General features: G+C 42.7%; 1 protein-coding gene across 21 annotated transcripts in view; it reads left to right on the forward strand.

Annotated features, from left to right (window-relative positions):
• BICD1 (BICD cargo adaptor 1) overlaps positions 1 to 12,353 on the forward strand; it is a 392,914-nt gene that overhangs the window by 254,439 nt on the left and 126,122 nt on the right. For 8 of the 21 annotated variants that reach the window (XM_039480665.1, XM_039480684.1, XM_039480789.1 and 5 more), the window contains one exon: positions 8,826 to 8,901. The exons of 7 other annotated variants lie outside the window; for them this stretch is intronic. In XM_039480665.1, the coding sequence (XP_039336599.1) occupies positions 8,826 to 8,901 (76 nt within the window). Of the gene's footprint in view, positions 1 to 8,815; positions 8,902 to 12,353 lie in introns of all 21 variants that reach the window. 6 more of the 21 variants (XR_005582691.1, XM_039480746.1, XM_039480715.1 and 3 more) reach the window with 1 other exon arrangement.

Raw genomic sequence — 12,353 nt, forward strand, 5'->3', positions numbered from 1 at the left:
TTGAAGCATCCTTGCTTGTTTCTTACATAATGGGAGAAAAGAGGAAATGGCCCCACTGCTTGTGCATGAATTCAGCAGAGGTCAGGATCTAGCAAAATCTACATCATTTCCTACAGTTTTCTTTGCATTGCAGGGCTAAAATATCTGGAATTCTGTGTTTGCTAAAATCTCCATTGCACTGGGAAATTACCTGGCTAAATGCTAAGAGGAAGAAAAAAACTGTAGTTGTAATGTTGCTTAGATGAAAGAGATCAGTAATAGTGTAGCAAGGGAAGCCTGAGATATTCCAGGAAGCAATTTAAACAGACTGATCCATAAAGCCATATATCTTTATAGTCAAACCAAAGTATAGCACTAAATTATTATTGTTAACAGTGCTTTATCACATTGTTCTGTGGTAGTCAGTAATACAGATGGCATCTTTCTAAATGCCTTTCTTTATCCCAGTAATGACATATTCTAGCCAGTCCAATAAACGAATCACCGGTTCTTGCTGATAAGAAGCCTTTAGTTTATCTAATGCTTTCCTTCCATGCTTGTTATGAGACTGTATCTTTTGTACATACTTCAGGAGTAAACATTTATTGAAATAGGCATTGGGGAGTGATGAGATTTACACCTGTGGAAGTTTTCTTGCATTGCTGATCTTAACCCAATCAGTACTGTGTGTGTTTCTACACCTTTGCTAAACTAGACGCAGTACTCCAGATGAGGCCTCACCAATGCCAAATAGAGGGAAATGATCACATCTCTTGATCTGCTGGCAATACTCCTACCAAAATGCCGTTAGCCTTCTTGGCAACAAGGGCACACTGTTGACTCATATCCAGCTTCTCATCCACTGTAACCCTTAGATCCTTTTCTGTAGAACTGCTGCCTACCCACTCAGTCCCTAGTCTGCAGCAGTGCATGGGATTCTTCTGTCCTAAGTGCAGGACTCTGCACTTGTCCATGTTGAACCTCATCAGATTTCTTTTGCCTAGTCCTCTAATTTGTCTAGGTCCCTCTGTATCCTATCCCTACCCTCCATTGTATCTACCACTCCTCCCAGTTTAGTGTCATCTGCAGACTTGCTGAAGGTGCAGTCCATGCCATCCTCCAGATCATTAATGAAGATATTGAACAAAAGCGGCCCCAGGACTGACCCTTGGGGCACTCTGCTTGAAACCGGCTGCCAACTAGACATGGAGCCATTGATCACTACCCGTTGAGCCTGATGATCTAACCAGCTAGATACTCAAGTAAAAAATGTTGAAGGGTGATTTTCTGCAGATAACATATTTAACGTAAGTGTAATCTCCAGCATTGACACAATGTTAATGAAGGATCATTGCAAGACTTGCCACACAATATCACAGTAAGTCAACCTTACTGCACTAAGTGTATGGCTACACTTACAAATCTGCAGCGCTGGTAGTTGCAGCGCTGGTCGTCCAGCTGTGCAGGGCCAGCGCTGGTGTGTGGCCACACTCACAGCTACCAGCGCTGGTGTGTGGCCACATTTGCAGTGCTATTGGGAGTGATGCATTATGGGCAGCTATCCCAGCGTTCAAGTGGCAGCAACGTGCTTTTCAAAAGAGGGGGGTGGGGCAGGGCGTAGTGTGACAGGGAGCGGGCGAGAGAGAGAGAGAGTGGATTTTTGGAGCCAACACTGTGTGTTTAGCTTCCTGCCTTGAAAAATCAGAACATGTTCCCGATCCCTTACCCTTAACTCTTAACTGCAAACAGCCTGCAGCCAACGGACTCCCTCTCTCCCCTCTGCCCCGTTTCTGTCAAGCAAACACTCACTCCCTGCCTGCCTCATTATCTCATTTGATTGTTCACAGATTGATCACAGCAAACAGGAGCTGTGTTTGTAGATAAGCAGCTCCGGGATCAACGGAGCTACGGAGCTCCGAGTTCACAACAAAACAAAGACAGTCTGCATAACAAAACAAAGAGAGTAATTTATAAAAGCATTCTGGGATATCTGCTAATACCCTGGAGGCCAATAACAGCACTGGTGTGTGGCCACACTTGATGACCAGCGCTGCAGCACCAGCGCTGCAATCTTTATTCCCTAGGCAGACCCAGGTGTACGGCCAGCGCTGCAGCCAGGGAGTTGCAGCGCTGGATGTGCCCTGCAGGTGTGGACGCTTACTAATTGCAGCACTGGAAAGCCTCCACCAGCGCTGCAACTCGCAAGTGTAGCCATACCCTAAATCAAATAGTAGATTTGGTGCCATCTAGTGCTTATCAGCCTTGTACCCGGAAGAAATACTATACACACTGGTGTGCTCCTACTGTACCACAGTCACTGCTTCCACTAAATTACTGATCAGCAAGCCCTGGCCCATGCATCTGTTTGTTAACATGTTTGTAATAAGGTCTGGCACCCATCAACTATTCTGCCCTCCTCTGTGACCATACTGGCTGGTTTTCTTAGAGCATTGTTTGGGGACCGTTACCAGCAGATCGATGGAAGTGATTATTCCCCTCTATTTGGCACTCGTGAGGCCACATCTGGAGTACTGTGTCCAGTTTTGGGCCCCCCACTACAGAAAGGATGTGGACAAATTGGAGAGAGTCCAGCAAAGGGCAACGAAAATGATTAGGGGGCTGGGGCACATGATTTATGATGAGAAGCTGAGGGAACTGGGCTTATTTAGTCTGCAGAAGAGAAGAATGAGGGGGGATTTGATAGCAGCCTTCAACTACCTGAAGAGGGGTTCCAGAGAGTATGTTGCTAGTCTGTTCCCAGTGGTGGCAGATGACAGAACAAGGAGCAAATGGTCTCAAGTTGCAGTGGGAGAGGTTTATATTGAATATTAGGAAAAACTATTTCACTAGGAGGGTGGTGAAACAGTGGAGGCAAAAGACATATCTGGCTTCAAGACTAAGCTTGATAAGTTTATGGAGGGGATGGTATGATGGGATAGCCTAATTTTGGCAATTAATTGATCTTTGACTGTTGGGGTAAATATGCCCAATGGCCTGTGATGGGACACCAGAGAGGGTGGGATCTGAGTTACTACAGAGAATTCTTTCCTGGGTGTCTGGCTGGTGAGTCTTGCCCACATGCTCAGGGTTTAACTGATCACCATATTTGGGGTTGGGAAGGAATTTTCCTCCAGGGCAGATTGGCAGAGGCCCTGGGGTTTTTTTGCCTTCCTCTGCAGCGTGGACACGGGTCACTTGCTGGAGGACTCTCTGCACCTTGAAGTCTTTAAATCACAAGTTGAAGACTTCAATAGCTCAGACATAGGTCGGGGTTTGTTACAGGAGTGGGTGGGTGAGATTCTGTGGCCTATGTTGTATAGGAGGTCAGACTAAGGTCAGAAGGGACCACCATGATCTTCTAAAGTGTGATTGTATGAGCACTGGAATGGGTTACCTAGGGAAGTGGTGGAATCTCTATCCTTAGAGGTTTTTAAGGCCCGGCTTGACAAAGCCCTGGCTCGGATGATTTAGTTGGTGTTGGTCCTGCTTTGAGCAGGGGGTTGGACTAGATAACCTCCTGAGGCCCCTACCAACCCTAATATTCTATGAGTGAGTAGTATCAGAGGGGTAGCCGTGTTAGTCTGGATCTGTAAAAAGCAGCAAAGAGTCCTGTGGCACCTTATAGACTAACAGACGTATTGGAGCATAAGCTTTCGTGGGTGAATACCCACTTCGTCAGACGCAAGTGGTATTCCCCCTCAAAAGCTTATGCTCCAATACTTCTGTTAGTCTATAAGGTGCCACAGGACTCTCACTTTTTATGAGTGAGTAGGCTCTTCTCATCTTTTAAGTGTTACTTTTCTCATGCTGCCTTCTCTCTGAGGTAGCCAACAGCAATCATCCCAACTGAAATCACCACATCAAATTCCAGTTCGTTTTAATAAAAGCAGTGTTTCTTTGGCATAAGTTAGGAAATCAAGAGAAAAATCACAAATTTAACTGATGGTAGGAAATAAACTCAAATTGTTACATACCGAGACAAAAGCAGCACTAAGCTGTCCCAAACCTCGTGTTACAAAGTATGGAAATATTACCTATAACGTAGATGAAAAAATATATTTCTCATCTTAAAGGCTGTTAAGATTTCTCCCACCTTTTCAGCTTAGAGTTTCAGAATGTCTTGGGAGTTTGTCTCATATCAGCAAGGTGAGTGTTCTCCCTTCCAAGCTGCCATTTTTCTTGACATATCACACTGGCCTTTGACTTTGATTTGGGTAAATACGTCATTACCAGAAACTTAGAGCAGAGGGAACAAATTGTTTCAGTAGATTTTGCAGCATAAAACACTGCATTTCTGCCTATTGCACAGCTAGTGTTCAGAAGAAAGGGGGAGGTTGTTTTTAAGAAAAGGTTTTCTTGCTCACTACTCTTAGCCAGGAGTTACATTAAATCAATGTAGTCGTTGTTTTTGAAATCCCAGGAAAGAGAATAATTCATTCTCAGGTAAATGGAGACTGCTCCTGTTTTCAGGTGAACTATCAATAGCACGTCTCAGCAGAACATATTATCAAGTTCCCGCAAGATTTATGCAGCAAGTGCAATTGACATTGGGTGGCATGACAGGAATGGGGTGGGTACTATGAAAATCTGAGCTTAGGAAATGAGACTTTTCTGCAAGTTCTGCAAAATGAAGGGATTCTTCCGTCTCAAGGGTGAGTTTTACATAAAACACCAAAACATCAACTTCACATTTTGCAATAAAATTCATTTTCTTCTTTTCAGGGATTGATCCTGCAAATCTTTATTCACACATTTGGCTTTCCTAATGTGAATCGTCCCTTTAAAATATTGTTTATATTTAGTGTTTGGCTCTTAATTTTTACCCGTGAGATTTTTATAGAAACATTTCATGAATTTTGAGTTACTGTAATCAGAAGACACCAGTCACTTATTTGCAGCACCACTCATGTTCTTCTTGATGCTTTTCTTGGTCTTGGATCCCTTGCTATTCTTGTTCCTTGATAATACCAAGTCACTCTTTATATAGACAGCTTGTTTCGTATATCCAACGACAGAATGTACAAAGGGAGTTCCATTATGCTGATTCTATAGTCGCATGTAAAATTTTCACTGAGGACATTGCTGACAGCAGCAAAACTGCATGCCCATTTCTCAGACATTAAAAACACAGCCACACGTGATAATGTTGATTGGATTCACCTATTTTATGGTCCAAAGGGCTGAACACACCTGTGACACTACGTGTGGTGCTTAGCCAGAGGAAGACAGAGCAGGAAAAGATTTAGAAGAGTGTCGGATCCACAGGGTCTGGTCTATGCCCCAGCCTGCCACTAGTCCCTTGGGAGTGACCCCTTTAGCATGCCAGGCCCCCAAAGATCCACACAGTTCACAGGGGCAGGCCGGCAGCCGCCGAGACGCCAAAACTGGACCTTTGGGTGCCAATGATCCCTGTTTCCTCTGGGGCTCCCACTCCCCACAGCAAGTCCTGCAGAGCTGGGCTCCTGTGGGAGGCTTGTTCTTTATTCCTTCAGGACGCAGTGCTCCCAGTTAGTGTTTTCAGCAATGCCAAGCGCTCTTTTCAAAGCAAAATAATCTATTGGCTACCTAGCATTCAGAATGTGAAAGTCCTGAGGTTAGCGTAGAGCAGGGGTTCCCAAACTTGGTTCACGGCTTGTTCAGGATAAGCCCCTGGTGGGCTGCGAGATGCTTTGTTTACCTGAGCATCTGCAGGTCCAGGCCGCTCACAGCTCTCAGTGGCTGCAGTTTGCCGTTCCCGGCCAATACAAGCTGTGGGAAGCAGTGGCCCGGCCCACATGGCTTACTGCAGCTCCCAGTGGCCGGGAACGGCAAACTGCGGCCACTGGGAGCTGCGAGCGGCCATACCTGCGGATGCTCAGGGAAACGAAGCGTCTCGCAGCCCACCAGGGGTTTACCCTGAACAGGTTGCAAACCAAGTTTGGGAACCACTGGTGTAGAGAAGCAAAGGTTAAGACGTTGTTCAATCTAGCCAATGTGAGGGCTCTACCTAGCCGAGCTGCTGTAGAATCCACTTTGGCCCTGTCTCTGTCCCTTTGTCTTTGGTTCCGGGGGGCGGGGTGCATGCTGGATCTCTGTGAGCACAGCTTTTATCACAGCCACCTAGCAACTTTCCCCTTTGTTCTACTGCTTGGGGCCTTTGCTCTGCTTCCTTGCAGAGAGGTGTGTGGGGTGGGGAGGTCTCCTTCCTCTTGGCTTTTGGTCACTAGGAGTGTGGGTCACTGGCCACTGGGGTTTCCATTGTCTCTCTGGATCCTCCATTCACATGTGTAGACTTTTATTCAGTTTGTTAATGACTCTGGTTTCCAACCAGGCTGCTGAGTCACCACCTTATCCCTTCTCTTCAACCTCAGTGCATAGCTATGCAAAGCCCCAAGGGAAACTGAGGCACACACAGGCATCATAAAAAATATTACCAAAATTCCCACATTTTTCACAAAGAGTTTCTTGGTTTAACAGTATCTATAGGGCCAGTGTCAGTCCTGATGTAAGTGGGTGCAACTTAATTGAATTAACAGAATTTAAAGCTGTTCCACTAGGACTAAATTTGGCTAGCACTGGGCATTAGATATGAAAGGAGAAAGTAGCTCTGGCCAGTCCAACAGTGAAGGAGAGTTGCTAGAATGATGAGAAGCTGTAGGGCTGACGAGGCCGAGTGGTGATGGGAGTTGTGCCTTTAGAGTTTCAAAGAATGCTATTCTGAACCATGCTGAACCTTTTATATATTGCCTATCACTAGTGCAGGGCTTTATACTGATGTCAATGGGAGTACTCCCACTGACTTCAGTATGAATTGGATTGGGGATTCTCATACAAAATAGTCATTCTGTCCCTGTAGTGGTTGAAATCAACACTGTATTTGGCTTTCCTGGCAACAGAGACTTTAGGAATAAACCAGTCTGACTCTTGCATTAATCAGGTCATTGATGCTGTTTTTAGGAGACTTATCATAAAGTAAAAATCTTTACTGCACCAGCAATAAGCAATGCCTGCATTTTATGGCTTAACTAATCTTTTATCAGACCTGGGAGCTAGAGAGACTACACACTGATAGCCATTCAGGCGTCACACAATGTAAAAATGTTTTTCACCAGTAGAACAGCCATCTTGCTGCATAAGACACCCCCCTACCAAGCTATATATTGATTTACCAAGAGAAGGCTCTGGGTCTAAGACCAGCACTTCAAATAGACTATTCTGCAAACTGCAACAAAAGAGCAGCTCTGACAACTCAAGTCATATGACACATTTTGATGTGTTGAATAATAATTCCTTACACTCTTTCCTCCTCTTCCTGCCAAAGGTTATGCTCAGGGTCCAAAAATCTATGATGTTTACTGAGGTGAGAAGGGAGGCAACAAATGTGATTTGTCCACACCCACTTAGACCACTAGAGGGCAGCACAGATCACCTTAGGAGACAGATCCCTATATGGTGACTGATAAATGGATTTGTTTGAGAAGGGGTGACTGTGGTACTAGAATGACTCCCAGTATTTTCAGGCAAGTACCCTGCCCTCTGTGAAAGAAGAACAGTACCAACAGTGTCAGTTACATGTGGGGAGTCTTTGTGTATATATAGTACCAACAACAACTTCCAACTGATTGAGACAGCAGAATTGAATTCCAAGGGAACAATCTTCCTCTACACCATTATTTGTACCTCCTTCAAAAGGAGTTTTGTGCTTTGAGTGGCAGCCAGTGAGAAAAAGAAGAAAAGATTCATGATTCCTAAAAAAGATTCTGATTGACTATGATGTCTTGTCATTTTTGTTTTTAAAATTCACGTTAGAATAACTTCCCATTTCCTGAGCAGTTGCTTTAGAGAAAGAAACTTAGAGAATCAAAAGCTGGGATCTAGAGAATCAAGATGCAGTATTCATGGCAGGCAAGAGATTCACAGACCTCACTGAAATCAATGGCAAAACTCCCATTTATTTCAATGGAGTCAGGATTTCACTCACAGATTTTAAGGCCAGAAAAGACCATGACGATCATCTGTCTGACTATGTGTATAACACAGGCTGCAGAATGTTTGGACTAGCTCCATTATAAAGAGTCAGACTGTGTTAGTTTCTTACGTTGTTGTGCAGTGGTGGGGTTTGCTCAGACTTGGAAGTTGGTAAGAGGCTAGCAGTTCAGGGTTTGTTTTGTTGTTGTTTGATTTGGTTTTTAAATCAAGAAAACAGAGAACATTGTTAGTGGATTTAAAACCTGTTTCCTCATTCCAGTATAAACACAGTCACAAGAATTACAGTGGCTCTACATTTATTTCACACACACAATCTCACTGCCACTACTTGCAGGTTGTAATGTCTGATTTAAATCTTTTTGAAAGAACTATGTTTTGATGGCAGCTGGGACTGCCACAGGATATATATATTTTTTTTACTCTGCAAGTTCACAGGGGATTTTTCTGATATATAATAGGCATAAGATATCTTGAGAATTTTAAAGTAGCTGTTATTGACATGTTATATTACTAGTAAGCAAACCAGTTGCATTCATACCCTATGATAAAATAATGGTTAATATGGCCTGATTCAGACCCCATTGAAGTCAGTGAAAAGACTACCATCAGGCCCATATTGCAAAAGGTCCGTCAGTATGTGCTCATTAAATATGGTTGGTCTAAAACTCCCATCTAATAATATCTTGCCATTGGGGAAAAAAATAAGCTCAACTGTTTCCATGAGTATTTGTGAAAGAAACTGTTACTTAGCTAATAAGAACTGAACATACATTCCTCACTAAATCTCTCCATCAGCTGCATAGTCTGTTTACTATTGTTACTAACCCCTTGCTTTGTCATCTCTTTGTATATATGTCTAATTTATCAGTTTCTTGTAGATTATCAGCAGCCTGCTGCCTCCATACCACTACGCAGCTCACAACTAGCCAGGGGGCCAGACTGCCAGACTGTCAGGTAACTTTAGCTAACTCTTTTCTCTTTGCATATAGCTGCATGTCACTACTCTTGCATCTGCATCTACCCTTCCTTTCCTATATAAATAGTCTTTCCTGTTTATAAAGTTCTGAACTGTGTGTGTGAGGAGGGAGGCTTGCTTGCTTTTTAAGCAAAGTATTGATTTGAGTTACTCTAATACTTTCTGTAGTTACAGCATAGGAGATTTTTTTCCCTTATGTGTATTAGGGAAGCTGTTACTTGTACATATATCAAAAATAAGGAAAATAATTTAGGGCTCAGTCTTGCACTCCTTAGCCCAGACAGTTTCCCAGTGACATCAAAATTAATATATTTTGGATGAAATTCTTGAGACTTTTGCCTGAGTAAGGACAGCAGAATTAGCAGTGTCAGGTGACTCAACAATAAAAAACAAACTAGTCTTTAATTTTTTCTTAGTCAGTGGGAGGCAGTGTTGTCATGTGATTAAAACAGGGAACTGTGAATCAGGAGACCTGGGCTCCAGTTTTAGTTCTGCCACTGACTCTGTGTATGACCTTGAGTGAGTCACTTCACTTCTTGGTGAGTCTCAATTTTCCTATCTGTAAAATGGAGATAATGAAACTTAAATACCTTTGAAATGTTTAGGATAAAAAATGCTATATACGTTCTAAGTATTATAAAAAAAACTAATCAAAACATTTGGTTTGAAAGAGGAAACATCTCCACACAAGAGTTTTTAAAATGTGTAAATCACGTTTCAACTATGTTGTACTGACCTGCCACTGAAAACATGTAACAAAAAGGTCATCTTAAAGTCGTTGGTACTCAAAAAGTTTTTTTGCCATATAAATTGTAATCTACATAAAATAAATAGGGTACACTTGTTTTAGAGATAGATGAAGGTTCCGATATATGCGTTGCGCAAGATATTTACCCATGTTTTGACCTGCTCATTTGGAGAATGCAAAGTTATTTTTCATATCTTCCCCTAACGTATAATAAAACCTCTTATGTATGTATTTATTTATTTACCCACCCTCCAAAGATGAACTTCATTACAGTACATATAGAAGTTCCCTTTAATCAGGTTAGAGAACAGGTGAGATATGAGTAATAGACTAGAAACCAGGGAATTCTAATCCCTGCTATGTCACTGTGACTCCTTCTATGGCCTTGGGGAAGTCCCTTAAACCCTTTGTGTCTCTGCTTTCCTGTCTGCACCTCAGAAAACAAAAAAAACAACCAAATTTGCCCCTGCTAATTGAGTGAGTAGAACTTTGCAAGGCTCTCCAATTCCTATCAGGGAAAAGACGTGCTCCAAATGATCTAATACCACTTAGCACAGAACTGCTCATCAGTTCTTCTGCAAGCATGAAATGCAGCGATGCCAGCTGTGAAATGTATCTGTCATATCGCCAGTGTGTTTATATGCCTGGTGAACAAATAGCAAAGCAGCTCGTAGAACAGACAGTCTTCCCAGTTGTGTTTTATATTTAGCCTAAACTAAATTGAATCTAATCTAGTTAGTCAGACCTTGCAGGTCTGATTCTGCCAGAACGGAAGAACCACACCACGTTTGCTACTATTGCAAATTCACTTGGCTATATTATCTGTACTGCAAACAAAAGTGTGGAGAGAGGCAAGTCCAATGGAAAGTCCCGGGGTCCTCTGAATTGTCCCATTTTGCTCCTTGCACTTTCCAGTTCAGAGACCAGGGGAGTTAGTCCTTTTAAACTATAAATGATTACAATCTTGAAGAATCCACAGAGAGGCCCAAAACATCCATGCAGAGCCTGTCCCTCATTCCCCTCCTGCCACCTTTCTTCCGTACCCTGCCTCTGGACCTCTGCTCTCATGTAGTTCTCACTGGCTGCCCCGATCTCTTCCTTGAGGGAAGATCAGCTTGCAGAGGAGGGATACTTCATAAGCTAGTGACAGCAGGGTCAGCATTAATTTACGCGAGTAAACTCCTGTGAATGTAGAGTGAGTAGATGTCACTTGATGTGGCTGTTTACTTGCCCCGGCTCCTCGTGGGTGTGCAAAGCCCCAGTCCTGTGCTATGACAGTGAAGGGGTTTCCATAGGCTTTGGGGAAGCAGAGAGCCTGTTGCAGAGCCACAGTTCCCTCCCCTCCTCTGCACATGCAGGGGTTTGATTTAGAGCCCCTCCACATGTTATGAGAGAGGGGAAAATAAGGACATTTGTAAAGTGCTGAGGTATCCAGACTGTGTAAACATGGATTAGGTCTCTCCCCAATTAGAAAGATCAGTCATTTATTTTGTTCATTTGTTTACATATTTGCTTTCCTCTGGATACTTCAGCTAGAACCAGATTTGGAAACTTTGTGTGAGAAGCTTTTCTTGCAGTGTCCACCTAACTCAAAACAAGGGTACAGGGGAAATTAGAGTTTTGTAGTTAATAATTTTCAGAAATCCAGACTAGTCATCCCACAAGAAACAAGTAGACCTATATCCAGCCTATCTGTTGGTTTTGAAAAGATTATCGGTTTCATCACCAGTTTGATGCTCTTCTTGATAAGAATATACATGCGCTGTTGGGTGTAATGCCAATCATAAATATTCATAAATATGTCCGGCATGCCTAGGCCACATAGCTGCATATCCTGGACTGTGTCTTGAGAAAACACAGCAACAGCTCCATTATCAGCACAACAGCATGATGGCATGAATTTTTCACTGCTTTGAGTACCATAATTGGGATCTGGAATAAAAACTGAAGGCATTTGAGGGAAGAGCAAATTGTCTATTCAGTTGTAACAGAGAGATGTGTGCATGCTTTTACAAATCCCTGCTACCATGCCTGCAGGAATGTGACCTCCCTAGGCCTCTAACCTGGAACTACAGAGTGTCTTGTTATGACTGAAATTCACATGAATGTTTTCTGCATCCCACGATATGTCAAGTCTAGTCATGTTCAAAATAGTTTACGTTCCTCACCGTAACACAAATATAAAGTGTGGCATGAGCTCTTTACTCAAATGGGGCTGCACATTTACTTAAATGGCACCTGTGTAGGGTTTTACTTTATCCTGTACATACTCTGAAATTCACACTGTAATTACACATCCCCACAGATGTGTTTTCATTCCAGTGTAATTCTAATTTACAAATAGCTTTTGTAAATAGCTTCTGGTGAACTTCCTATGATAAATTTAAGAGAAGAGTCGAACTGAATTGAACCTGAAACTTTAAGGTTTAGAAACATTTGGTCAATTTATTTTGTTGTTTTATGTTTACAGTTTTGCTTGCCTCTGCATATTTCAGCTAGAACCTGATTTGGAAACACTATAAGATATTATTTTCTTGCTGTGTTTCCAACTAAACCAAAGACAGGGTACCTTGGATAGCTTGAAAATTTGCATGACAATCCATCTGAATTTCTAGGCCCAAAAAGATCTGGATAAGCAGTCACATTTTTAGATGTTTACCAGATTGTTGGATTTCTTCTTCA

Source organism: Mauremys reevesii, linkage group 1, assembly GCF_016161935.1.
Source record: "Mauremys reevesii isolate NIE-2019 linkage group 1, ASM1616193v1, whole genome shotgun sequence".
Lineage (NCBI taxonomy): Eukaryota > Metazoa > Chordata > Testudines > Geoemydidae > Mauremys > Mauremys reevesii.